Source organism: Eurosta solidaginis, chromosome 2 (assembly GCF_040869045.1).
Source record: "Eurosta solidaginis isolate ZX-2024a chromosome 2, ASM4086904v1, whole genome shotgun sequence".
Taxonomy (NCBI): domain Eukaryota; kingdom Metazoa; phylum Arthropoda; class Insecta; order Diptera; family Tephritidae; genus Eurosta; species Eurosta solidaginis.
The window spans coordinates 203989972-204015226 of NC_090320.1; the positions used below are offsets into that span (position 1 = coordinate 203989972).

Consider the following 25255-nt stretch of genomic DNA (forward strand, 5'->3'; position numbering starts at 1 on the left):
TGGTCCACATTTTGGTCGATATCTCGAAAACGCCTTCACATATATAACTAAGGGCCACTCCCGTTTAAAACCCTCATTAATACCTTTAATTTGATACCCATATCGTACAAACACATTCTAGAGTCACCCCTGGTCCACATTTATGGCGATATCTCGAAAAGGCGTTCACATATAGAACTAAGGCCCACTCCTTTTTAAAGTACTCATTAACACCTTTCATTTGATACCCATATAGTACAAACAAATTCTAGAGTCACCCCTGGTCCACGTTTATGGCGATATCTCGAAAAGGCGTCCACATATAGAACTAAGGCCTACTCCTTTTTAAAATACTCATTAACACCTTTCATTTGATACCCATATCGTACAAACAAATTCTAGAGTCAGGGTCCACCTTTATGGCGATATTTCAAAAAGGCGTCCACCTATAGAACTAAGGCGCACACCCTTTTAAAATACTCATTAACACCTTTCATTTGATACCCATATCGTACGAACCAATTCTAGAGTCACCCCTGGTCCACCTTTATGGCGATATCTCGAAAAGGTGTCCACCTATAGAACTAAGGCCCACGCCCTTTTAAAATACTCATTAACACCTTTCATTTGATACCCATATTATACAAACGCATTTTAGAGTCACCCCTGGTCCACTTTTATAACGATATTCCGAAAAGGCGTCCACCTATAGAACTAAGGCCCACTCCCTTTTAAAACACTTATTAACACCTTTCGTTTGATACCCATATTGTACAAACGCATTCTAGAGTCAACCCTGGTCCACTTTTATAACGATATTCCGAAAAGGCGTCCATCTATAGAACTAAGGCCCACTCCCTTTCAAAATACTCATCAACACCTTTCATTTGATACCCATATAGTACAAACAAATTCTAGAGTCACCCCTGGTCCACCTTTATGGAACTAAGGACCACGCCCTTTTAAAATACTCATTAACACCTTTCATTTGATATCCATATCGTACAAACAAATTCTAGAGTCACCCCTGGTCCACCTTTATGGCGATATCTCGAAAAGGCGTCCACCTATAGAACTAAGGCCCACGCCCTTTTAAAATACACATTAACACCTTTCATTTGATACCCATATTGTACAAACGCATTCTAGAGTCACCCCTGGTCCACTTTTATAACGATATTCCGAAAAGGCGTCCACCTATAGAACTAAGGCCCACTCCCTTTCAAAATACTCATTAACACCTTTCATTTGATACCCGTATAGTACAAACAAATTCTAGAGTCACCCCTGGTCCACCTTTATGGCGATATCTCGAAAAGGCGTCCACCTATAGAACTAAGGCCCACGCCCTCTTAAAATACTCATTAACACCTTTCATTTGATACTCATATCGTACAAACAAATTCTAGAGTCACGCTGATCCATCTTTATGGCGATATCTCGAAACGGCGTCCATCTATAGAACTTAGGCCCACGCCCTTTTAAAATACTCATTAATACCTTTCATTTGATACCCATATCGTACAAAATAAATTCTAGAGTCACCCCTGGTCCACCTTTATGGCGATATCTCGAAACGGCGTCCATCTATAGAACTTAGGCCCACGCCCTTTTAAAATACTCATTAATACCTTTCATTTGATACCCATATCGTACAAAATAAATTCTAGAGTCACCCCTGGTCCACCTTTATGGCGATATCTCGAAAAGGCGTCCACCTATAGAACTTAGGCCCACTCCCTTTTAAAATTATCATTAACACATTTCATTTGATACCCATATCGTACAAACAAATTCTAGAGTCAGGCCTGGTCCACCTTTATGGCGATATCCCTAAATGGCGTCCATCTATAGAACTATGGTCCACTTCCTCTTAAAATACTCTTTAATACCTTCCATTTGATACACATGTCATACAAACACATTCCAGGGTTACCCAAGGTTCTTTTTACAACATGGTGATTTTCCCTTACTTTGTCTCCACAGCTCTCAACTGAGTATGTAATGTTCGGTTACACCCGAACTTAGACTTCCTTACTTGTTATATATCAAATATTTCCTAGAAATAAAATTCTTCCTTATTTCCTAGTTGAGTAATTTTTTAAATTTTGGCAGGGAGATTTTCTACGTAGAGCCAAGGGCTTCATTCTGTATTGCGAACGATAGCTCAGACGAATTATTCACGTCCAAACGATTTCTTCTAGCAATCGTATTCTTTATCATTTTCGTTTGGCCTTTACGTTTCTTACTTTATGTCAAGGCGAATCCATACCAGGTGGTGGCAAAGCGAATTCAACCAATTCAACCAATTCGCCGTACAAAAGAATGTCAAATCAAAAGAAATGTTCGTTGATTTAGATTAACTGACATGTTGTAGTAGAAGGCGTTGTTTCAAGGCGAATCCATACCAGGTGGTTGCAAAGCGAATTCAACCAATTCGCCGTACAGAAGAATGTCAAGTCAAAAGAAAATGTTAGTTGATTTAGATTAACTGACATGTTGTAGTACAAGGCGAATCCATACCAGGTGGGGCAAAGCGAATTCAACCAGTTCGCCATACAGAAGAGTGTCAAGTCAAAAGAAAATGTTCGTTGATTTAGATTAACTGACATGTTGTAGTACAAGGCGTTGTATGGAAAATTATCAAGAAGCAATCAGCTGTTGGGATAATACCACCTGGTACTAAATTCGCCTTGCTTTATGTCAAACGGGAAGGCGAAATCAATTGTCATATGATATGCTGCCATCGTTTAACATAGTGCAAATACATTAGCGATTCGTCTCTGAGGCGAAAAATCTGCATAAAAAATGAGCGTGATAACACTCACTAATAAAAGAGCTTTAAAGCGGTTTAAGGCAAAAACACGAAAATTTGATGTGCGTTTTCCCTTATAAAAGAGGACTTGCACCAGGAAAACCCCAAAAATCTATAGATAATCACGCCTTATTTTGTACGAAAATAGTTCCGAAGTTATCAGGGTCCTTATTATGTCTAACATTAAAAAAAATTTGCAATAACTCTATGGTATTTTGACGAATATTAGCAACACTAAGGGATACTATCATCTCTAAGCCGATGCTGAGCAGTGACTTGTATGCACATCAATAGATCAATTATTATGTATACACATATGTACGTACACGCAGCGGAGAAGAGACGCACAAACACATGCAGATATCTTATCTGCGATGCTCCCAAAAGTATGAAATTATAATTGTAGAAGTGTCGCTCACAAATACACGCGCGTATGAGAAGCTATAAACGTGGTAATTTTATAGCTGATTGCGCACTAGTAGATTCTGGAAATGGAAGCGCCTAGAAGACGCGAACGAGGAAATCACAGTGTATAAAAGGCAGAAACAGTAGAGTCGCGACAATCAGTTTGGTTTAAGCAAGCTATTGGTTGCGAAGTATATGTTTTATTATTTTGAAGTACTTTAATAAAGGCCATTTTTGCATTATTCAATATTGGAGTTATTTATTCAACAGTATAGCGATTCGAACGTTAGCAGAAGATTTGGAATAAGCGGAATTGCAGTAAATCGTTACAATTGGTGTCAGAAGAGGAATTGTTGAATAAATTCCGAAGATTTCGAATACAACAAGGCCATAGCAAAGTGGAGTGAATTGAAGATCCAGCAACTGAAGAAGGAGTTGGAGAGCCGTGGATTGAATACAACCGGCAATAAACTCGAACTTCAGGCACGACTACGAGAGGCTATGGAATTGGAAGGAATTAATGTGGACGAGTATGTCTTTTATCCTGATGTGGAAGAATCAACAACAAAAATTGAAAAAAAAAAACGAAACATCGCAGACAGTTACCAGCACAGACTTGGACATGATATTGGCTGCAATATCTGCACAAACATCGACAGTAACATCAATGTCGTCGCAAATTGCATCTCAACTGGAATCGCAGGAGACACGCATAACGTCCAATATTGAAGCACAAGAAACGCATATAACAGAAATGTCATCACAAATATCCACAAATATGTCATCACAACTGGAAGAGCAGAAGACATATATGGTATCCCAACTGGACGAGCAAAAGACATATTTGACATCTCAGTTGGCTGAGCAGTTGAAAGCACAGGAGGCCCGCATATCCTCGCAGCTGGAGGTACAGGAGATAAGGGTAACATCGAAGCTGGAGGCCCAGGATACAAAACTTTTACAGTTTGAGGAAAAAATCGAGGACAAGATGGATGCTTTGAGAGGACGTATCGAGCAGTTGCAACTAAATCAACGAGTAATCCAAAGGTAAAAACACCATCCTTTGACGGTTCTGTTCCTTTCCAGGCCTTTAAGCTACAGTTTGAGAAGACTGCAGCAGTAAACAACTGGAATGCTGAAGATTAAGTTGCAGCTCTATTCGTAGCATTGAAGGGGCCAGCAACTGAAATCCTACAGTCTATTCCCGAAGGAGAGCGGAACAACTATGAAGCATTGATGGCCGCTGTCGAGAGACGTTATGGAAGCGAGCATAGAAAACAGATATACCAAATGGAGTTACTGAACCGCTTCCAGAGGCCTGGCGAAACATTGCAAGAGTTTGCGTCGGATGTTGAAGGCTGGCACATCTAGCAAATGCGGACGCACCCGTGGAATGCACCGAAAGGGTAAAAATCCAGAGCTTTATAAATGGCATACGGGGCGTGGAAACGAAGCGAGCGATATACGCAAACCCAAAACCTACATTCACAGAAACTGTATCACATGCTCTGATTCAGCAAAAAGCTTCGCTTCTGTGTAAGCCAGTTTTCAAAGCACGCCGTGTGGAAGTAGAAAGGCCAGACTGGTTAAACACAATATTGGAGGCGCTGAAAGGATCGGAAAAGCGGAGTGAAAGAGTTATCAAATGCCTCAAATGCGGGAAGCCCGGTCACATTGCACGTCATTGCGATCTTGGTCCTGGGAGTTCCAACTTGGGTGGCCGTAAACGCAAAGCTGGAGGAGATGAGCAAGAGCGTACCAGATGTAAAGATCGAGCTATTGAATGACCTGTGATATCTGTGTCGCAAATTGGAAAGAAATCAAGCAGTCTTACCGTCAGAGGGAATGTGGATAGCAAGGAGCGTGTACTGACTGTAGATACGGGCGCATCTCATTCCTTGATTCGATCTGATTTAGTCGCTTCCCAAGGCCGTCGGTTCTATGTACCCGAGCGACTCGGGATTTTTCCCCACCAAGGACTGCCATTTCAGTGTAACCCCATTTAATTTGTTGCGTCCCTCCCACAAATTGTCATCCTCCCAGCAGCTCCTTGCAGCGGGACTGCTCCATATTCTCTTGCTCCGGGAAGGTATCGAACCCAATCCGGGTCCGTCTCCTGACCCCGGTCCTGAGAAATGGTTTTGCTGCATCTGCCGGAAAATAATCTTTTTAGGACGGTCATACTCTTGTCAGTGTGTCTCGTGTAAGGGATGGTTGCATCGGACAGGTTGTTCTGGGCTAGACTCCAAAACCAAACGTCCACGTAACTTTTATAAATCTTTTGTGGCTCCTTGCTGTTCACGCCCAAGGGCGTCCCGTAGTCTACGCCTTAGCGTCCCCCACTACCTTTCAGCAGCCCCGCTGCTCAGAAGTACCCACTGCTGCTCGCTTCCCACGGCACCACCAACTCATACGGCCGCTCCCACTCATATCTACATTCTCCGTAGTAGAGTAGGGAGCAATGCCGAGCATCAGCCCCTGCCCCCGTCTTCTTCCCCCTCTTTTCCGGCAGCAATCGCGTAGGTCAGGGAAACACACTCTTAGTCCCTAACTCCTTTTGCACCGTTTACCAGCACAGAATATATATGTTTGCGACATCCGCCCAATGCAGCTCCTGCCTTGGACGGTGCCACTTTCCTAGATGTTCTGGTCTCCGCGACGGCAACCCCCCGACGGGTTTCATAGCGCCATTTTGCCAGGCCACAAACCCAAATACACCGGGTACCCCAATGCTTATCCAGGGAGTCCAGTCCCAGGGCAACAACAGCAGTTGCGTCCTAGCCTTTCACAACCCAGGCGTAGTCACCCGTCACTTACTCCCAGAGTGACGACGTCTCCCTCGTTGCACTTCAGGATTCTGCAGTTAAACTGTAATGGATTAACTGGGAAGATCACGGAGATAGTCGATTTCATGAAGCGGCACAACATCCGCATTGCTGCGATTCAGGAGCCCAAACTCACAGCAAGATGGGCTCTGCAGACTTATTCTGGGTATAATGTCCACAGAAAAGATCGCGAGAGCGGAAATGGAGATAGCCTCGCGTTTATAATACACCACCTGTGCAATATCACATATTTGATCCCGACATTGGCCGCAGGGACAGTGTTTTAGAACGTCAAGGCTTATATGTCCGGTCAGGCGATGCAAACCTAGAAATCATCAACATCCCTCCTGCCACCTGTTGCCCCAGTGAATACCGCCCTAATATCAGTGCCTTACTCACTGGCAACAATCACATTATCTTAGGCGATTTCAATGCTCATTACGATCTATGGCATTCAAACTTCCGGGCGGACAGTAGGGGTCAGATGTTGGTGGATCAAATAGAAGAAACGACGTTCTGCACAACGGAGACGCCCCCACACGTATGGTAGGAAGCTGTCACAGCTCGCCGGATATTTCAATAGTGAGCGCAGAACTCGTAAACTGCGTCAACTGGCAGCCGATGGTAACATTGGCATCCGACTACCTGCCTATACTTATTTCGCTCGAGCGTACCGCCGACTTCATCGTCACAGAAAAACGCACTTTCATATGCTTTAAAAAAGGAAAGTGGGACGAATACAAATCCTTTACAGACAACCGCTTCGCTGTCGTCCCTATCTTGACTGATGCTCGCCAAGGGGAGCGTGCTTTCCGCAAGGTCATTGAATCCGCGAGAGAACGTGACCTTATAAGACAGCTCAATCCCGGCGACCCCCAAATAAGGGATATAAACCAACGCATCAGATTGCTTGTGGAGGAACATAAGCGGGCGAAATGGGAGGAGCACGTAAGCGGTTGTAACCTCTCTGCCGGTGTAGGTAAGTTTTGGTCCACCGTAAAGTCCCTATCGAATCCGTCTAAGCACAATGACAAAATCTCCATCGCCTTTGGTGATGAAGTGCCAACAGACACGCACATAAACATAAATTCAGCGCGTCTCCAATTGCCATCAACGCCAAAGAGTTCGAGGATGCCATCGATCATGCTAAACCATCCAAAACAGTGGGAAGAGACGGCATAGACATGCCGATGCTTAAAAGCCTTGGGAAAGAGGGTTTCATATATTTAGCGCATGTCTTCAACCTGTCTCTTTCCACATTTCTCATTCCTGAAAAGTGGAAAATGGCCAAGGTGGTCTCGCTACTAAAGCCTGGGAAACCAGCTAACATAGGAGAGTCATATCGCCCGATATCTCTCCTATCGCCAGTAGCTAAAACGCTTGAATCCATTTTGCTCCTTCAAAGGAAATTTGCAGCTAGCCTGTCATCAGCATGGCTTTAGAAAACTCCATAACACCACCATCGCGCTAAATGCCATTAGTACCAAAATAAATTGCGGTTTAAAACAAAACCCCCACCATAGAACAGTACTCGATGCGCTAGACTTATCAAAAGATTTGATACGGTCAACCATGGCACGTTACTCCAAGACCTGGAAGGGTCTACTCTTCCCCCATGTCTTAAAAGGTGAACCGCAAATTATCTGCGTGGTCGGCAAGCATCGGTACAATTTAGAAACGAAACATCAAAACCAAGAAGAATTAAACTAGGGGTACCACAGGGTGGTGTCCTATCCCCACATTTGTTCAACTTCTACATATCAAAGCTACCTTCGCCACCAGAAGGAGTTACTATCGTTTCCTACGCCGATTATTGCACAATACTGGCCACAGGCTCAGGCCCACAGGTCGATGAGCTTTGTAACAGAATAAACGGCTACCTCCCTGACCTCTCCAGTTTTTTCGCCTTGCGAAACCTGGCATTATCACCGACTAAATCCTCCGCGACCTTATTCACAATATGGACGTCCCAAATGCTGACCATTTTGAACATCCACGTCGATGGTACTACGCTGCCGACTGTCCCACACCCCAAAATATTGGGTGTGACGTTTGATCAGGATCTACATTTTGGTGAGCATGCAGCCGCAATTGTACCGAAAATCCAGAGCCGTAATAAAATCCTCAAATCTCTTTCTGGCAGTACTTGGGGAAAAGACAAAGAAACGCTCATTACCACTTACAAAGCAATTGGCCAGCCGATTGCATGCTACGCGTCACCGATATGTTCGACAAACCTAAAAACTACTCACTGGAAGAAGCTACTGGCCTGCCAAAATACTGCTCTCAGATCCGCCACGGGCTGTCTTCTTATGTCCCCAGAAAACCATCTACATAATGAGGCGAGAATACTCCCCATCAGGGGGAGAAATGAGATGCTAACCAAACAGTTCCTGTTGAATACCCAGAAGCCTGGGCGATTCAGGAGACTAAACACACAGCAAGATCTGCATTGCAGACCTGTTCTGGGTATAATGTCCACAGAAAAGATCGCGAGAGCGGAAATGGAGGCGGCCTCGCGTTTATCATACACCACACTGTGCAATATCATATATTTGATCCCGACAACGACCGCAGGAACAGTGTCTTAGAACGTCAAGGATTATCTGTCCGGTCGGGCGATGCAAATCTAGAAATCATCAACATCTACATCTCTCCTGTCACCGCATTATCTTAGGCGATTTCAATGCCAATCACGATCTATGGCATTCAAACTTGCGGGCGGACAGTAGGGGTGAGACGTTAGCGGATCAAATAGAAGAAACGACGTTCTGCACTATAAACGGAGAGGCCCCCACAAGTATGGGAGGAAGCTGTCACAGTTCGCCGGATATTTCAATCGTGAGCGCAGAACTCGTAAACTGCGTCAACTGGCAGCCGATGGTAACATTGGCATCCGACCACCTGCCTACAATTATTTCGCTCGAGCGTCCCGCCGACTTCATCGTCGAAGAAAAACGGACTTTAAAAAAGGAAAGTGGGACGAATACAAATCCTTTACAGACAACCGCTTTGCTGCCCTCCCTATCCCAACTGATGCCCGCCAAGGGGAGCGTGCTTTCCGCAAGGTCATTGAATCCGTCTCGGCTCGCTTGTGGATGAACACAAGCGGGTGAAATGGGAGGAGCACCTAAGCGGTTGTAACCTCTCTGCCGGTGTAGGTAAACTTTGGTCCACTGTAAAGTCCCTATCGAATCCGTCTAGGCACAATGACAAAGTTTCCATCGCCTTTGGCTTTTGCGAAAAAATGCGCGAGCGCTTTCTGCCGATAATACATAATGCATTCTACGGTCGACAAAAATAGACGGAGGGCCAACAGACACGCACGTAAACATAAGGTCAGCACGTCACCAATCACCAAAGAGGTTGAGGATGCCATCGGTCATGCTAAACCATCCAAAGCAGTGGGCCCAGACGGCATAGCCATGCCGATGCTTAAAAGGGAAAGAGGGTTTCAAATATTTAGCACATGCCTTCAACCTGTCTCTTTCCACCCTTGTCATACCCGAAAAATGGAAAATGACCAAGGTGGTCCCGCTACTAAAGTCTGGGAAACCAGCTAACATAGGAGAGTCATATCGCCCGATATCTCTCCTATCGCCAGTAGCCAAGACGCTTGAAGCCATTTTGCTCCCCCACTTCAAAGCAAATTTGCAGCTAGCCTGTCATCAGCATGGCTTTAGAAAACTCCATAGCACCACCACCGCGCTAAATGCCTTTAGCACCCAGATAAATTGTGGTTTAAATCAGAAGCCCCACCATAGAACAGTACTCGTAGCGCTAGACCTATCAAAAGCTTTTGATACGGTCAACCATGGCACGTTACTGCAAGACTTGGAAGGGTCTACCCTTCCCCCATGTCTTAAAAGGTAGACCGCAAATTATTTGGGTGGTCGGCAGGCATCGGTGCAATTCAGAAACGAAATATCAAATCCAAGAAGAATTAAACAAGGGGTGCCTCAGGGTGGTGTCCTATCCCCACTTTTGTTTAATTTTTACATATCAAAACTACCTTCGCCACCAGAAGGGGTTACTATCGTTTCTTACGCCGATGACTGCACTATAATGGCCACAGGCCCGGGCCCAAAGATCGATGAGCTTTGCAACAGAATAAACGGCTACCTCCCTGATATCTCCAGTTTTTTCGCCTCGCGAAACCTGGCATTATCACCGACTAAATCATCCGCGACCCTATTTACAACTCGGACGTCCCACGACGCAGCCGCAATTGTTCCGAAAATCCAGAGCCGTAATAAAATCCTCAAATCCCTTGCTTGGCAGTACTTGGGGAAAAGACAAAGAAACGCTCATTGCCACATACAAAGCAATTGGCCAGCCGTTTGCGTGCTACGCGTCCCCTATATGGTCGCCAAGCCTAAAAATTACCCACTGGAAGAAGCTACAGGCCTGCCAAAATACTGCGCTCAGAACCGCCACGGGCTGTCTTCTTATGTCCCCAGAACACCATCTAAATAATGAGGCTAGAATACTCCCCATGAGGGAGAGAAATGAGATGCTAACCAAACAGTTCCTGTTGAATACCCAGAAACCTGGGCATCCCAACAGACATCTGATTGATGATCCAGCACCGCCTAGGGACTTAAGCAGTCATCTCCGTAAGCATTTTGAGGAAATACGGCACCTGAGAACGCAGCCGTATGAAGCAAAAAAACACAAGTAGGTCCTTGGTGAACTCTACAAACAGGCGTCGGACCTTTATGCCAGGAATTGCCCGGTGAATCCAGTACTCAAAGAACAGTACCCAAAACTTGCGGAAGAGGAACGCATACTCCCCAGGGAAACGAGGGTCACTATGGCTCAACTTCGTTCTGGATACTGTAACAGGTTAAACTCTTACATATCCAGAATCACCCCCAACATACAAAATGTATGCCCCGCTTGCAATGTGTCCCCACATGACACCAACCATCTCTTTAATTGTAATGGTCCACCCCTGTCGAAACAGCAAGTTTCCTTGGACTCCCGTTAGAGGATATTGATGACAATTTGTGATCGGTCGCAGCTATTAGGTGGGCCGAAACATTGCTACAACAACAACAACAACAACAACATCTGATTTAGTCAACAGGAGAGTAAAACTGTTACCTGGAGCAAGGTTGCCTACGGTCACAGGCGAGTATAACCAAGTCCAAGGAGATGTGATATGTGAAGTCTTAATTGGGAAGGTCATGGTACTACACAAATTCATTGTGGCGGAGATTTTATGAAGTCATATTGGGAGTGGACTTCTTGGTTGACCATGACATCAAGATCGATATGCCGAGAAAGATTATGCGCTATGAGAACCAGGATGTGCCACTTAATTTCAGTTTGGAAAAAGGGTTCAGCAGTAATCGAGTGCTGGTGAAAGAGAAAAACCACAAAAGTCGAAGGCAGCAGATCGGGCAAGGGTTGATGGAACGAATGGGCCAAACAACTCAAAATCAAAGGTACCTGCGAGAAAAACACTGGCATTGACAAAACCTAATGGTCGCACTAAACCACTGAAGGAATTTTCCAGAAAGAATGCAAGGGTGGTTTCAAGCCAGCGCGCACTACTGTTGTGAAACGTCAAGACGATGCTGATGATGCAAAGTCATCCCGTCAAGCCCAAGCTTTGCGATTACTCGGAAGGTTTCTTGGAGGGAGATTTGGTACTGTTATAGAACCCTCACCGGCGGAAAGGTGTTTCTTACAAATTTTGGTGCAGTTGGGAAGGCCCGTGCAGAGTTGTGAAGAGGATCAGTGATGTCATCTACCGCATACAAGCAATTGGGAAACCACGAAATAGAAGGTTGGTTCAATTGGAGAGGCTAGCAGCGGTTAGATCGAGAGATTTGTCTCATCGGGGCGATCAGACTTAGGTGAAGGGCAGTGTGACGAATGTTAGCAACACTAAGGGATACTATCATCTCTAAGCCGATGCTAAGCAGTGACTTGTATGCACATCAATAGATCAATCATTATGTCTACACATATGTACGTACACGCAGCGGAGAAGAGACGCACAAACACATGTAGATATCTTATCTGAGATGCTCCCAAAAGTATGCAATTATAATTGTAGAAGTGTCGCTCGCAAATACACGCGCGTATGAGAAGCTATACACGTAGAAATTTTATAGTTGATGGCCACCTAGTAGATTCTGGACATGTAAGCGCCTAGAAGATGCGAACGAGGAAATCACACAGTATAAATGCAGCAACAGTAGAGACGCGACAATCAGTTTGGTTTAAGCAAGCTTTTAGTTGCGAAGTATAAGTTTTATTATTTTGAAGTAATTTAATAAAGGCCATTTTGCATTATTGAATATTGGAGTTATTTATTCAACAGTTTAGCGATTCGAACGTTAGCAGAAGATTTGGAATAAGCGGAATTGCAGTAAATCGTTACAGTATTTAACTACATTTAACTGATATTGTACCTCAGTAGTGGTATGGGTAAGCTAAGAACAAAACCTAAACACATTTTGAAAATGCGCGTGACCCACCACTTTTTTGTTACTCTTTTTAAAATTATTTTAATGCCATAAGTCGAACAAAAATCTCTCAACCCGAATTAATTTTGGCATAAACATTTTTTCATATTGTTACGAATGTTAGCAACACTAAGGGGTACTGCCATCTCTATGCCGATGCTAAGCCGTGACGTGAATGCACATCAAAAATTCAATCATTATGTCTACACCTATGTAGGTGCACGCAGCTGAGAGCAACGCACAAGCACATGCAGATATCTTATCTGAAATGCTCCTAAAGGTACGCAATTGAGATTGTGGAAGTGTCGCTCACACATACAAGCGCATGGGGTATGAGAGAAGCTATAAAAATTATACATCTGTAGTTGTAGCTGAGAAATTTATAACTAGTAAGTTCCGGAATTAGAAAAGCCTAGAAATATGCAACGAGGAGGTCGGACAGTATAAAAGGGCGACAACAGTGGAGGCGAGAGATCAGTTTCATTTAAGCTATCAGTCAGTTTGGCTATTAAGCAAGCTAGTTGCAAAGTATAAGTGTTATTGTGAAGTACTTTAATAAAGGCCATTTTTCCATTATTCAAAATTGGAATTATTTATTCAACAGTTTAGTGATTCGAACTTAGCAGAAGATTGCAAATAAGAGGATTTGCAGTAAATTCGTTACATTATTATGTTCGTTTTACTGGTCTGTGAAAAATTAATTATATTATTGTCGGAAAATCAACAAAACAAAATAAGTCAGTTAATTTGTTGCCTTCAAGAGTTTGTTATTTTTGTAAAATATATGTTACAAAAGGTAAAGGTATATGTTACAAGTTATTTTTTGAATGTGTGGATCGCTGATGGTAAACCGTCATGGGTTTTGAAATAGTCGGCTATACGGTCTATAAACTTTGTCTTTTCCATTGCTTATCATTGTGAATGAAACTAAGTGTGATATCTTCTGCATAGACGTCAAAATTCGAAAGTGATTGGATCACCTGATTTGTAATTGAATATCGCTGTCTCATTCTGTATCTCTTTCTATCACCCGCTGAAGATAGGCGGCCCTATGCGCCGCCATATTGAACACCCTGTCAAAACGCTAAAAAGTAGCCATATTGAACATCCTGTCAGGCAGTTGCAGATAAGATATCACACTTATGCCATCATCCGGGGCCAAAATCCTGAGCCAGATAAATAATTTTGCATGTAAATACAACAACAACGATTTGAGCCAGATAAATCCAGATAGAAGTCTGGTTCAATTTGCAAGGCAGATAATTTGTTAATTACTTCTTTTTAGTTTGGCAACGCTGCCTTTAATAAACCTACTTTTTCAAAAATAGATGTCGCTGGTTAGCCTTTCGCCTTATGAGTTAAATGAAAAACAGCGGCGGCATCTGCCTATCACATTTCACGAGTGCGAAAATTTCACATCTGCTTCTCAAGTCTCTCAATGATCCAGAGCATTCCCGTGAGAATTGAGCGTGAGCCGGAGCTGTAAAACTCACTGGAAGACGGCATTAGTTTCATTCACAATGTTGCTTATCATTGTGGACAAAACAAGTGTGATATCTTATCCGTTAACTGACTGACAGGATGTTCAAGATGGCTACTTTTTAAGCTGTAGTCATTGGTGCCGTTTGTCGTATCGTTGTAGTCGTATCCCTAACGTAATCAGCTGTTTATCGTTACGACGGTAAACCAAAACCCAATTGGTTGGCTACGATATGGTTACGACCTTAGCGGCACCAATAATCGATTGCATTGATTCCCATAAGGTTGGTCGAATCAGCTGTTATAAGGTTACCGATACGGTTACCGATAAAGCACCAATGTCTGCAGCTTTAGCGTTTCTACAGGATGTTCAATATGGCGGACCATATAACCGGCTATCTTCAGCGGGTGATAGAAAGAGACACAGGATGAGACCACGATAGTCACTTTAAAAATCAGGTGATCAATTCTATTTGTAATTTTGACGTCTATGCCGAAGATATCACACTTGTCTTATCCGCAATGCTTATAACACTATTAACCACACAAAGCAAACAACAACAGGATTTCAAGTGCACAGCTGGGTATGTAATGTTCGGTTTCACCCGAACTTAGACTTTCTTATTGGTTTTACTTTATTTTAATTATAATGTTTAATCTCAGTAAATGCAAACAGATTTGCAGTTCAGCTATTTCCTATTCATGACAAATCCAGCAAAATAAACGTTAAATCTGATATGGGTCCTATGTTTGCTATTATATCCATCTGTTTTCTTATTCCTTTAACGGAATCATTTATGCTGAATAGTATGGATCAAACTATTGCTAAACATACTCGTGGTAAATCAACATTTCACAAGCTATTGTGTCAACGCCTTGAAGCTTATTACAATTTCGAAAGACAAATAAAAAATTTAATATTTTTTATTATAAAGAATGATATCAAAAAAATTGAGGATGCCAAGAATATCCTTTGTTGCCAAAAGGAAAATTTAAGTAATAAGCTTTTTAAGCTTATCTCTTTGGATTTCAACATAAGGACGCCAACCAAGGATTCCATTGAGTTTCATGTGAGTTTTACTTTTTGAAAACCATTATTTTGGACAGTTGTTTCCGATATTTAAGAGAGTTTCATCATCAGTTTAATTAAATATATGCTTTTGTAAAAATTTATCGTATGTTCGGTTTTTCAGTTCGATTTAAATTACAGTTAAAGTTGACTAGACTTAACCACAATTCACACACATTCCATCATGAGAGTTAACCTTGTCACTTTGGCCGATAACATTAATGCCTCTATTATGGTTTACAACTCAACTCTCTTTCAGTTGAAATTTTGCAATTTGGTATTACAGATTACAACTCCAAATCTGAAAACTGATTACTAGCAGTTGTCTCAGAACATTGTAAAGTTGTTTGGAAAAATATTATAAAAAAATTATTTTTGTTGTTTACGGCCTTTGAATTGTAACTTTTTAAATATAAACGAGCACTAGGCCAATTATTTGTATATTCTTAATAAAACACAATACGTGAATTTTTGATATACAATTATATTATTTAATTTGTCGATATTTCGACTTCAGTCTGAAGTCATCATCAGGACTAGGTACGAAAAGAACAAACATACATATTAAAATCATAAAAATACACATTTGCACAAGTACAGAACTTACATTGTTGAAGTAATATGTCGATTAGTGTAACAAAAATTTAAGTTTACGAACAGTGCAAAGCAAATAACAATAAAATGTAAATAATACAAAGCCGTTATCATAAACAAAAAATGAACATAAGCAGAAAGTTAGCTAATGAGTAGTGAGCGCCGTTCAAGTGATATCAGCTGCAGCCTGCAGGTAAACTCTTTGGTAAACAGTGGGAGATGCTCTTATACCTATATCATTGTTGTTGTTGTTGATCAGCTGCCTAAAGGTAGAGGCAATACCAATTGTATCAGATTTGAAGTTTATGCGTTTGTCGCTGGGTGTAGTTATGATGTGTGCCATCTCTAATATGTAGCGTTTGTTGTAATTCCTCTCTTGCTGTAGAATTTCTACATTTTCTAAATCAGGAGAGTGTCCAGTTTCTCTGCAGTGCTGTGTTAGCGCCGTTTTGCCATCATTAGGGTTGTTGCGATTTTTAATATTCGTTCTATTCCCGGAAATCCTTGTTTTTAGTTTCGATTTCGTAGTCCCCACATATACTTTGTCGCATACGTGGGACCCGTCACAATTATATAGAATTTTATATATCAAGTCCGATTTCTCATATTTATCTATTCTACTCTTGGTATTACTAAAAACACAGACACATTTTTTGACAATTGCAGCCATTTTGCTCCCAAATCGAATTGATATCCGTTAACTGTGTTGTTTCTTTGCGATTTTTCGAAAAATATTAGCAGTAGAAATAGGAAGCAATCCGTTTGAACCGCATAATTCCTTAGAACATTTATTTTAATTTTATGATGAATTTATTAACTATGCCATGATCTATTAGTGTGGCTGAACATAGGTTTTATGAAAAGTACGGACGGAATCGTGTACTTTCGTAAACCTATGAAGATACGAAATCTAAACCACTTCAAAATTCATCGTTCAACGTCAAAAACCCGACTAGTAAATCGATTCACGTAAAAATGACATTAGTAAATAATGAAGATGCCATAACGAAATGTACTCATTGAGCATGTTAACTTATTCACTCCGTATGTTCGGAACATTCGTCTCCGTTTAAGAATTTGGGGAATCGGTTTATATTTTGAATATTATGTATATTCGGACCTCGTGAGGTAGTATCAAACGAACGTGTTCCGAATATTCCAAAATAACGGTTTATCCGGAACACTTCCATGAATAATTAACGTAAAGGAGCTTTCCGAAATTTCAGAATAAAAAGGTGAATACTCCCTGTGTAGCAGGACCCCATAAAAGCTGAACTCTTCTGTCAAAGTCAAGACCGGAATATAAAGTTCTAAGACAATAAGCCATTTTCTTTTATTTTTTTTTTGTCCAGATCCTATCTCAAAATACTTTTCAAAAACTTCCTATTTCGTGATTTGTCACAAAAACGCCCTATATTAGAATTAGATTGAAGAACGCCTCAGAATGCTTTTCATTAACTCCCTCTTATGTCAAAATCCATTGAACTTATGCTCATATGGGGAATTTTTGAAACAAATTTTTATATAGTGTATTTTTGAATAAAATTCCAAATATTCCGAAATATTTAGTGGAAAATGAAGTATTTCCTCCAAAACCTGTTGGCACTGAAAAATTTATTATCACTGGAAATATACTACTAAAGGTACTTTTCTACTACAATTTCTGCTAAAGGGGATTGAATTATTACCTTACTTCGTAAAAGCAACCCGTCCAGATTTTCAATTTGGGAGTGTCCAAGCTCTGCCGTCATTGAAGAACAAACCTCTAGTAATTGAATCATGGTCGCTACGTATTATTGTAGGTAAAGGCTAAATTACATTTCTCTTTGTCATAAATATTTGAATATTTTATTCTGTTAGATAGGCGTGACATATATGTAGTCGATTTATATATTTTATTGTTTTCGGCATTTTGCGTCGTAGTGGGTTTCTTATAATAATCTCTTATAAAGTTTTTCATTTTCCGTGTGGGAAATTCATTATTTTCTAGAATATTTATTATTATTTTAATGTTTTCCTTATGATAAACTTCATCGCTGATCCGGGCATAAAACGAATATTAAAAATCGCAACAACCCTAATGATGGCAAAACGGCGCTAACACAGCATTGCAGAGAAACTGGACACTCTCCCGATTTAGAAAATGTAGAAATTCTACAGCAAGAGAGCAATTACAACAAACGCTACATATTAGAGATGCTACACATCATAAATACACCCAGCGACAAATGCATAAACTTCAAATCGAATACAATGGGTATTGCCTCTGCCTTTAGGCAGCTGATCAACAACAACAACAATAATAGATAAGAGTATCTCCCACTGTTTACCAAAGAGTTCACATCAAGGCGAATTCAGTATAGGTGGTGGTATCCCATCAGCTGATTGCTTCTTCTTGATAATTTTCCATACAAAGCCTTGTGCACCAAAATGTCAGTTAATCGAAATCTATGAAAATTTTCTTTTGACTTGATATTCATCTGCACGGCGAATTGATTGAATTCGCTTTGTCACCACCTGGTATAGATTCGCCTTAGTTCACCTGCAGGCTGCAGCTGATATCACTTGAGCGGCGCTCACTACCACTGATGACATGATATGAAACTTCTCGCTCTCTGAGAGCGCGTGAAAATGTGCATTTTTTATAATATTGGCCATAGATACCATCATGCTCAAAATCAAATTTGGGCATTTCAGAATAACTTTGGGGTATTTTACATGGTAAAGGTTTAATTTATAATTTTCACCGAAAACTTACTCAAGATTGTAAAATGGGATATCAAAAAACTCAAATTTTTGTCAGGATTACAAATCCGAAGAAAAAATAACTATTTTTCACCCTTGGAAAATTTATCAGTGACAACACCTTTCATCGAAGGGCTGCACACGAAACGGGTTTTGATAGCAGCTTTCGATTGGAGAAAAAGTCAGCTTCTTAGTCAGGTCAGGTTTTTGTGGGGCGTTGCAACATTCCACTTTTGACAGCTGAGATAAATTGTAGGTATACGTATAGGTTAACGCAACATGTATAATTAACAGCCTTTTGCGGACGATAACGCAGATACTTCACCAAGTGATCTAATTTCGTAATTTCTTATAAATTTTTTGCGTTTTTTATTGTATGTGGATATACATATGTATGTACATAACCATTTTGGTCGCATCAAAGTGAAAAAGGGGCTAACCGTTCATTGTTATCTTATGGCGGTGCCAGCGCAACAAAGCAAAGCAACGCAATCGAAATATATTATTTCATATTTTTACACTTATCTACCACAAAATATTTCTACAAAACTTTGCCTTTTTTATAAATTTTAATAAGTTTTTATCACCTTACTTGCTGATTTTTTTGAAAATAACGAAACCGAACGGATTTCTTGGAGTTTTTTTTTTTGGGTAGTTTAGGCAACTCTATAGCCATCTGATGTTCTTGGAAACGAATGAACTTTTGTTTACAATCGAATGAGCTTCAAGACCCATTCTTGGAAACGAATGAACTTTTGTTTACAATCAAACAAGGCGAATCCATACTAGGTGGTGGCAAAGCGAATTCAACCAATTCGCCGAACAGAAGAATGTCAAGTCAAAAGAAAATTTTCATTGATTTCGATTAACTGACATGTTGCAGTACAAGGCGTTGTATGGAAAATTATCAAGAAGAAGCAATCAGCTGATGGGATAACACCACCTGTAATGAATTCGCCTTGCAATCAAATAAACTTCAAGACCCATTCCTGGAAACGAATTGAGAGAGAATAAAAGTTTCATATCATGTCATCAGTGCTCACTACTCATCAAGGCGAATTCATTATAGGTGGTGTTATGCCATCAGCTGATTGCAGGTGGTGTTATGCCATCAGCTGATTGCTTCTTCTTGATAATTTTCCATACAAAGCCTTGTACAACAAAATGTCAGTTAATCGAAATCTATGAAAATTTTCTTTTGACTTGACATTCATCTGCACGGCGAATTGATTGAATTCGCTTTGCCACCACCTGGTATAGATTCGCCTTGCTACTCATTAGCTAACTTTCTGCTTATGTTCATTTTTTGTTTATGATAACGGCTTTGTATTATTTACATTTTATTGTTATATGCTTTGCACTGTTCGTAAACTTAAATTTTTGTTACACTAATCGACATATTACTTCAACAATGTAAGTTCTGTACTTGTGCAAATGTGTATTTTTATGATTTTAATATGTATGTTTGTTCTTTTCGTACCTAGTCCTGATGATGACTTCAGACTGAAGTCGAAATATCGACAAATTAAATAATATAATTGTATGTCAAAAATTCACGTATTGTGTTTTATTAAGAATATACAAATAATTGGCCTAGAGCTCGTTTATATTTAAAAAATTATAAAAAAAATTGAAAGCGGATAATTAAACCTTTTAAAATCACCACGGTGGCCATCGTGGTGTGATGGTAGCGTGCTCCGCCTACCATACCGAATACCCAGGGTTCACACCCCGGGCAAAGCAACATCAAAATTTTAGAAATAAGGTTTTTCAATTAGAAGAACATTTTTCTAAGCGGGGTCGCCCCTCGGCAGTGTTTGGCAAGCACTCCGAGTGTATTTCTGTCATGAAAAGCTCTCAGTTAAAACTCATCTGCCTCGCAGATGCCGTTCCTAGTCGGCATAAAACAAGTAGGTCCCGTCCCGCCAATTTGTTGGAAATATTAAAAAGGAGCACGATGCAATTTGGAAGAGAAGCTCGGCCTAAAACCTCTTCGGAGGTTATCGCGCCTTACATTTATTTTATTTTTATTTATTTATTTAAAATCAATTTAAACAAATTTATAATCAGCAATTGTATACACATTTATAACTAGAAAAAACAAAGATTGACCTTATGGAGCGACATCCCCAAGTTGGACGAGGCAAGCCGGTCGGATATAGCTTAAATAGGTGAAATTATGGCGAACGTGAGTCTCATCAATATTACCCACTACTCCTGGAAATCCTGTTTTAGAGTAAAATGCGATTTTTGAAGCGCTTTGCTCCTCTGCAGCCATTTGGGTTTAAATCAACTTCGCAAGAATATGAATAATATCTAAAACCTCTTTAAAAACTGTAGATGTCAGTCCAGCACTTATATCATTTCCACAGAATTTTCGATAGCTGCCGTCAGCAAGGAATCGGAGTGCAGCGCTTAATTTTAAAATAGGGGTACATCAGTCCCTCGAACGAAGTAAGGAGCAAAATGCTTCCTTACTCAACCAAAAATAACTTACTTATCTCCGATATAACTTCATTAGAAGTTCATCATTTGCCACTTAAAGGTTTTCTTACTTGGTGCTTGGTAGCTCCAAGGGATTAGAGTGATCACGCGAATTTTTTCCGTATTCGTGACATGTTGTTGTAGCGATGAGGTTGCTCCCCGAAGGGTTTGGGGAGTGTTATCGATGTGATGGTCCTTTTCCGGATACAGATCCGGTACGCTCCGGTAACCAAGCTCCATTAAGGTGCTAGCCCGACCATCTCGGGAACGATTTATATTGCCACATTAAACCTTCAGGCCATCCCTCCCTACCCACCCCCAAGTTCCATGAGGAGCCTTTTACGACAGGCATAAGGAGACTCCCCGTAGGCCTTGGGGAGTTTTATCGATATTGATGGTCCTTTGCCGTATCCAGATCCGATACGTTGCGGTAACAAGCACCATAAAGATACTAGCCCGACCATCTCGGCAACGATTTGGTATGACCACATGAAATCTTCTAGGCCATCCCGCTCTCCCACCCTCTATATCCATCAGGAGTTCGGGCTCGCCAGAGCCTCGGCTGTTAATGAAACAGGATTCGGCACGGGTAGGTGAGGTTGACAATTGGGTTGGAGAAGCTATATATTGCGCTGGCAACCCCTTGAGAGGGTTGCGCTACACAACCCTTTGAATCAGTTTGGAATTTTAGTCGCCTTACGACAGGCATACCTTCCGCGGGTATATTCTAATCCCCCCAACCCGCTGGGGGAATTCGCGACATGTCAATTTTGTCACCATCATTTTCGTCGTTATAAATAAATTTAAGCTAATATCCATTTTTCTGTTAATACAAAAAAACACATTTGTAAATCCTTAAATTTCCGCCAAAAAATTAATCAGTTGTTCATTTATCTGTCAAATCTCCACCTTTTTAGGTTGGCAACATCAATTCAACTTCAACTGAAATAAGTTGTAATTCGTAATACCAAACAAGAGTTGAGTTGTAAAACGTAGTAGGGGCATAAGCTTTACTGCTCATCTCAGTTAAATCGGCCAAGGTGGCAGGGTTAAAAGGCCAATTAATGGTGACTAATCCATAACCAGATAAAACAGCTGATCGAACCAACTTTATGGAAATCAATGTAATCGATTAATGGTGCCATACCATAACGCTAACGCCATAACCATATCATAGCCAACCAATTGGTTTTTGGTTTTTCGCCATATCCATACCTAAAAATATTTGAGTTGGTGAATTTATTAACTTTTTGTATATTTTATTTATTCTTGTGGATACGTTTTGATTAAGAGACCTATTATTGTATTTTTTAGACCAAGGGAATTGTTGAGCTTATTTATTTGTAAGAGCTTTTTGGTCGTTCAGAAGAAAACTAATTATGTTTTCTTGTCGAAATAAATACATAGTCTCCCTGAAGAAGACACAATATCGTGTCGAAACGCGTCGGAGAAAAAAAGAAAAACTAATGTTTTTGCTTTAAATTGAACGACCAAAAAGCTCTTACAAATAAATAAGAGACTTATTGTTTGTGGAATATGTTTGTAATTTTTTGCGTTTTCCTCATTTTTATGAAAATGTTAGATGTTTAAGGTTATGGTACCGTTAATCGATCACAATGGAGATGGTTATGGATATGGGTATGGTTACGACTATGGCGTTAGGGTTAAGGAAGTTTAACTGACCCGTAAATTCTAGTCCACTTGAACTGCAGTTTAAACTCGCGCTGAAAACCCGGGCCTTAATTCATTCATGTATCTAATTTTTTCAAATTTTGTCGTTTAATGAGCTCAGCAGATACAATCCGTCACCGTCGCCACATACGCCGCATGACATAAAGTACGTGGTAAATACTTTTATTTAAGAATAAAATGGCAGAACCATTATCAGACCAATTAAAAAGTGTCAAGCACTGTTTGATTGTAAACACCAATTTTTAACAGACGCGTACTAAAAATGGCACAAAAATAAAGTGCAACATATCCGACGTGGCTGACGTATCTCAAAATTAGAAAATTGGCAAAGTATTGCGGATTTGACGACTGATTCTTCGCCTATCTGGTGTTTACCATTTAGATAAACACAGCCAACTCCACTGTCGGTTTCTTCCTTGTCCGACAAGTACGTGACGTATTGTATCTGTTTATGCCATAAACGGTGTGTGTTATACCACATAAGATACTGTTACAAATATTAGCAACACTAAGGGGTACTGTCATCTCTAAGCCGATGCTAAGAGTGACTCATATGCACATCCATAAATCAATCATTATGTATCTACATAAACGAATCAATCATTAAGTCTACACATATGTACGTACACGCAGCGGAGAAGAGATGCAGATATCTTATCTGGGATGCTCCCGAAAGTATGCTATTTATAATGGTGGAAGTGTCGCTCACAAATACACGCGCATATGAGAAGCTATACGCGTGCATCTGTAGTTATAATTATATGGCAGTAACTAAGTAAATTCTGGAAGCGCCTAGAAGATGCAACGAGGAAATCACAGAGTGTAAAAGCACCAACAGTAGAGGCGTGAGAATCAGTTTGAATTCGTTACAATTGGGGTCAGAAGTGGGATACACATATATCATTATTCTTGATGGCTTACCGATCGGCAGTGCATGAGACAACGGGCCAAACTCCCGCAAAGGTAATTTTTGGCAATGACCTTCGACTGCCAGCTGATTTGAAGTTTGGGATAGATGCCGATGCAGAGAGAAATGTCAAGAAATTAACTGGTGTCTTGGAAGAAGAGCTGAGAGATACACGATCTTGGAAGGCAACGATCAAAGATTATGAGTGACAAGATGAAAGCGAGGTACGATAAAGCAATTAATTCAGAAGGGTTTCAGAATTGTAACGAATTTACTGCAATTCCGCTTATTTCAAATCTTCTACTAAGGTTCGAAACACTAAACTGTTGAATAAATAACTCCAATATTGAATAAAAGAAAAATGGCCTTTATTAAAGTACTCTACTATTGCCCGACAGATAGCTTACTTAATTCAAACTGATTCTCGCGCCTCTACCGTTGGTGCTTTTATACTCCGTGATTTCCTCGTTGCATCTTCTAGGCGCTTCCAGAATTTACTTAGTTACTGCCATATAATTATAATTACAGTTGCACGCGTATAGCTTCTCATATGCGCGTGTGTTTGTGAGCCACACTTCCACAATTATAAATTGCATACTTTTGGGAGCATCTCAGAAAAGATATCTGCATGTGTTTGTGCATCTCTTCTCCGCCGTATGTACGTACATATGTGTAGACATAATGATTGATTCGATTATTTAGATACATAATGATTGATTTATGGATGTGCATATGAGTCACTCTTAGCATCGGCTTAGATATGACAGTACCCCTTAGTGTTGCTAATATTCGTAACAATACAAATTTATTTTCAGAATCTGATGACCAAAATTTATAAATATGCTGTACAATGTACTTATGATATACTGAAAACCTTTGGAAATAATGTGCCAAATTATTTATTCACACAAAATCATCACCGAATCGTTGATTACTGTTCAACCGCTCAATATTTAATGGCGCTTAGGGAAGAGCTTTTGGCGAAATATTTTTGGGAAAAGGTAAATAAGTACAAAAGCAAACGACTGGAACAAATCATTGTAATGCGAAAATGTTGGCATGCAGTAATGACTTGTTTCTCATGCAGTAGAGATAGAGACCGAGAATTCAAAACTGTTTTTATTTGATTTCTCTTAAATAGGCAGAAAAGTTGGCTGCGGGCGATACCTTTTTCCGATTTCTCAAGCTTATAAGCGATGTAGAAAACCTTGACTTTAAAAAAGCGAAAACTTATTATTCACTTCCAAAAAATGAGCAGTTAGAAATTGCACAGAATTTAACGTAAGTTAAAAAGTATATCCTTAGTTTAAATCACAATTTTTTTAGTTATTTCAACAGAAGAAAAACTGTTGGTCTCAAGTTAACAATTTTCTGTAAAAATAACAGATTATTATTCCATCTTTCATTGGTGAGCGAATAAATGTCAATATTACGTAAATTCGTCAGCTAATTTTAAAGAAAAACTTACGCCCTCGGCGAAATCGGATGGTAACCACTAGACTGGGTTGGTCCCCATACAAAAAAAAAGTTGCTAATGTCCGCCCCTAAATTTAAAGATTATGTTGAGAGGGTTTCGGAAATATTTTTTAAATTTTTTTTGATCCTTCGAAATACAGCCGAAAAGGTTTTTTCGTTGTAATTGTCGTTGTTATTTGACGTCCGATTTTTAAAACTATGTGTCATTATTTTGGCCTTGAGAAGCTTCACATTTCCGTTTAATGTCCTTTTAAGCTATGAAGTCGTTTTCACATGATTAGGTCAGCTAACTGGGCGTGGTCTGCT

The 25255-nt window shown here is 40.4% G+C and overlaps 1 protein-coding gene across 1 annotated transcript in view; it reads left to right on the top strand.

The window, feature by feature from the left end:
• The window catches only part of LOC137241796 (uncharacterized), a 67744-nt gene that overhangs the window by 3029 nt on the left and 39460 nt on the right, over positions 1-25255 (top strand). The window contains exons 3-5 of the mRNA XM_067769196.1: positions 14646-15052; positions 24289-24474; positions 24615-24754. Of these exons, the coding sequence (XP_067625297.1) occupies positions 14646-15052; positions 24289-24474; positions 24615-24754 (733 nt within the window). The remainder of the gene's footprint in view (positions 1-14645; positions 15053-24288; positions 24475-24614; positions 24755-25255) is intronic.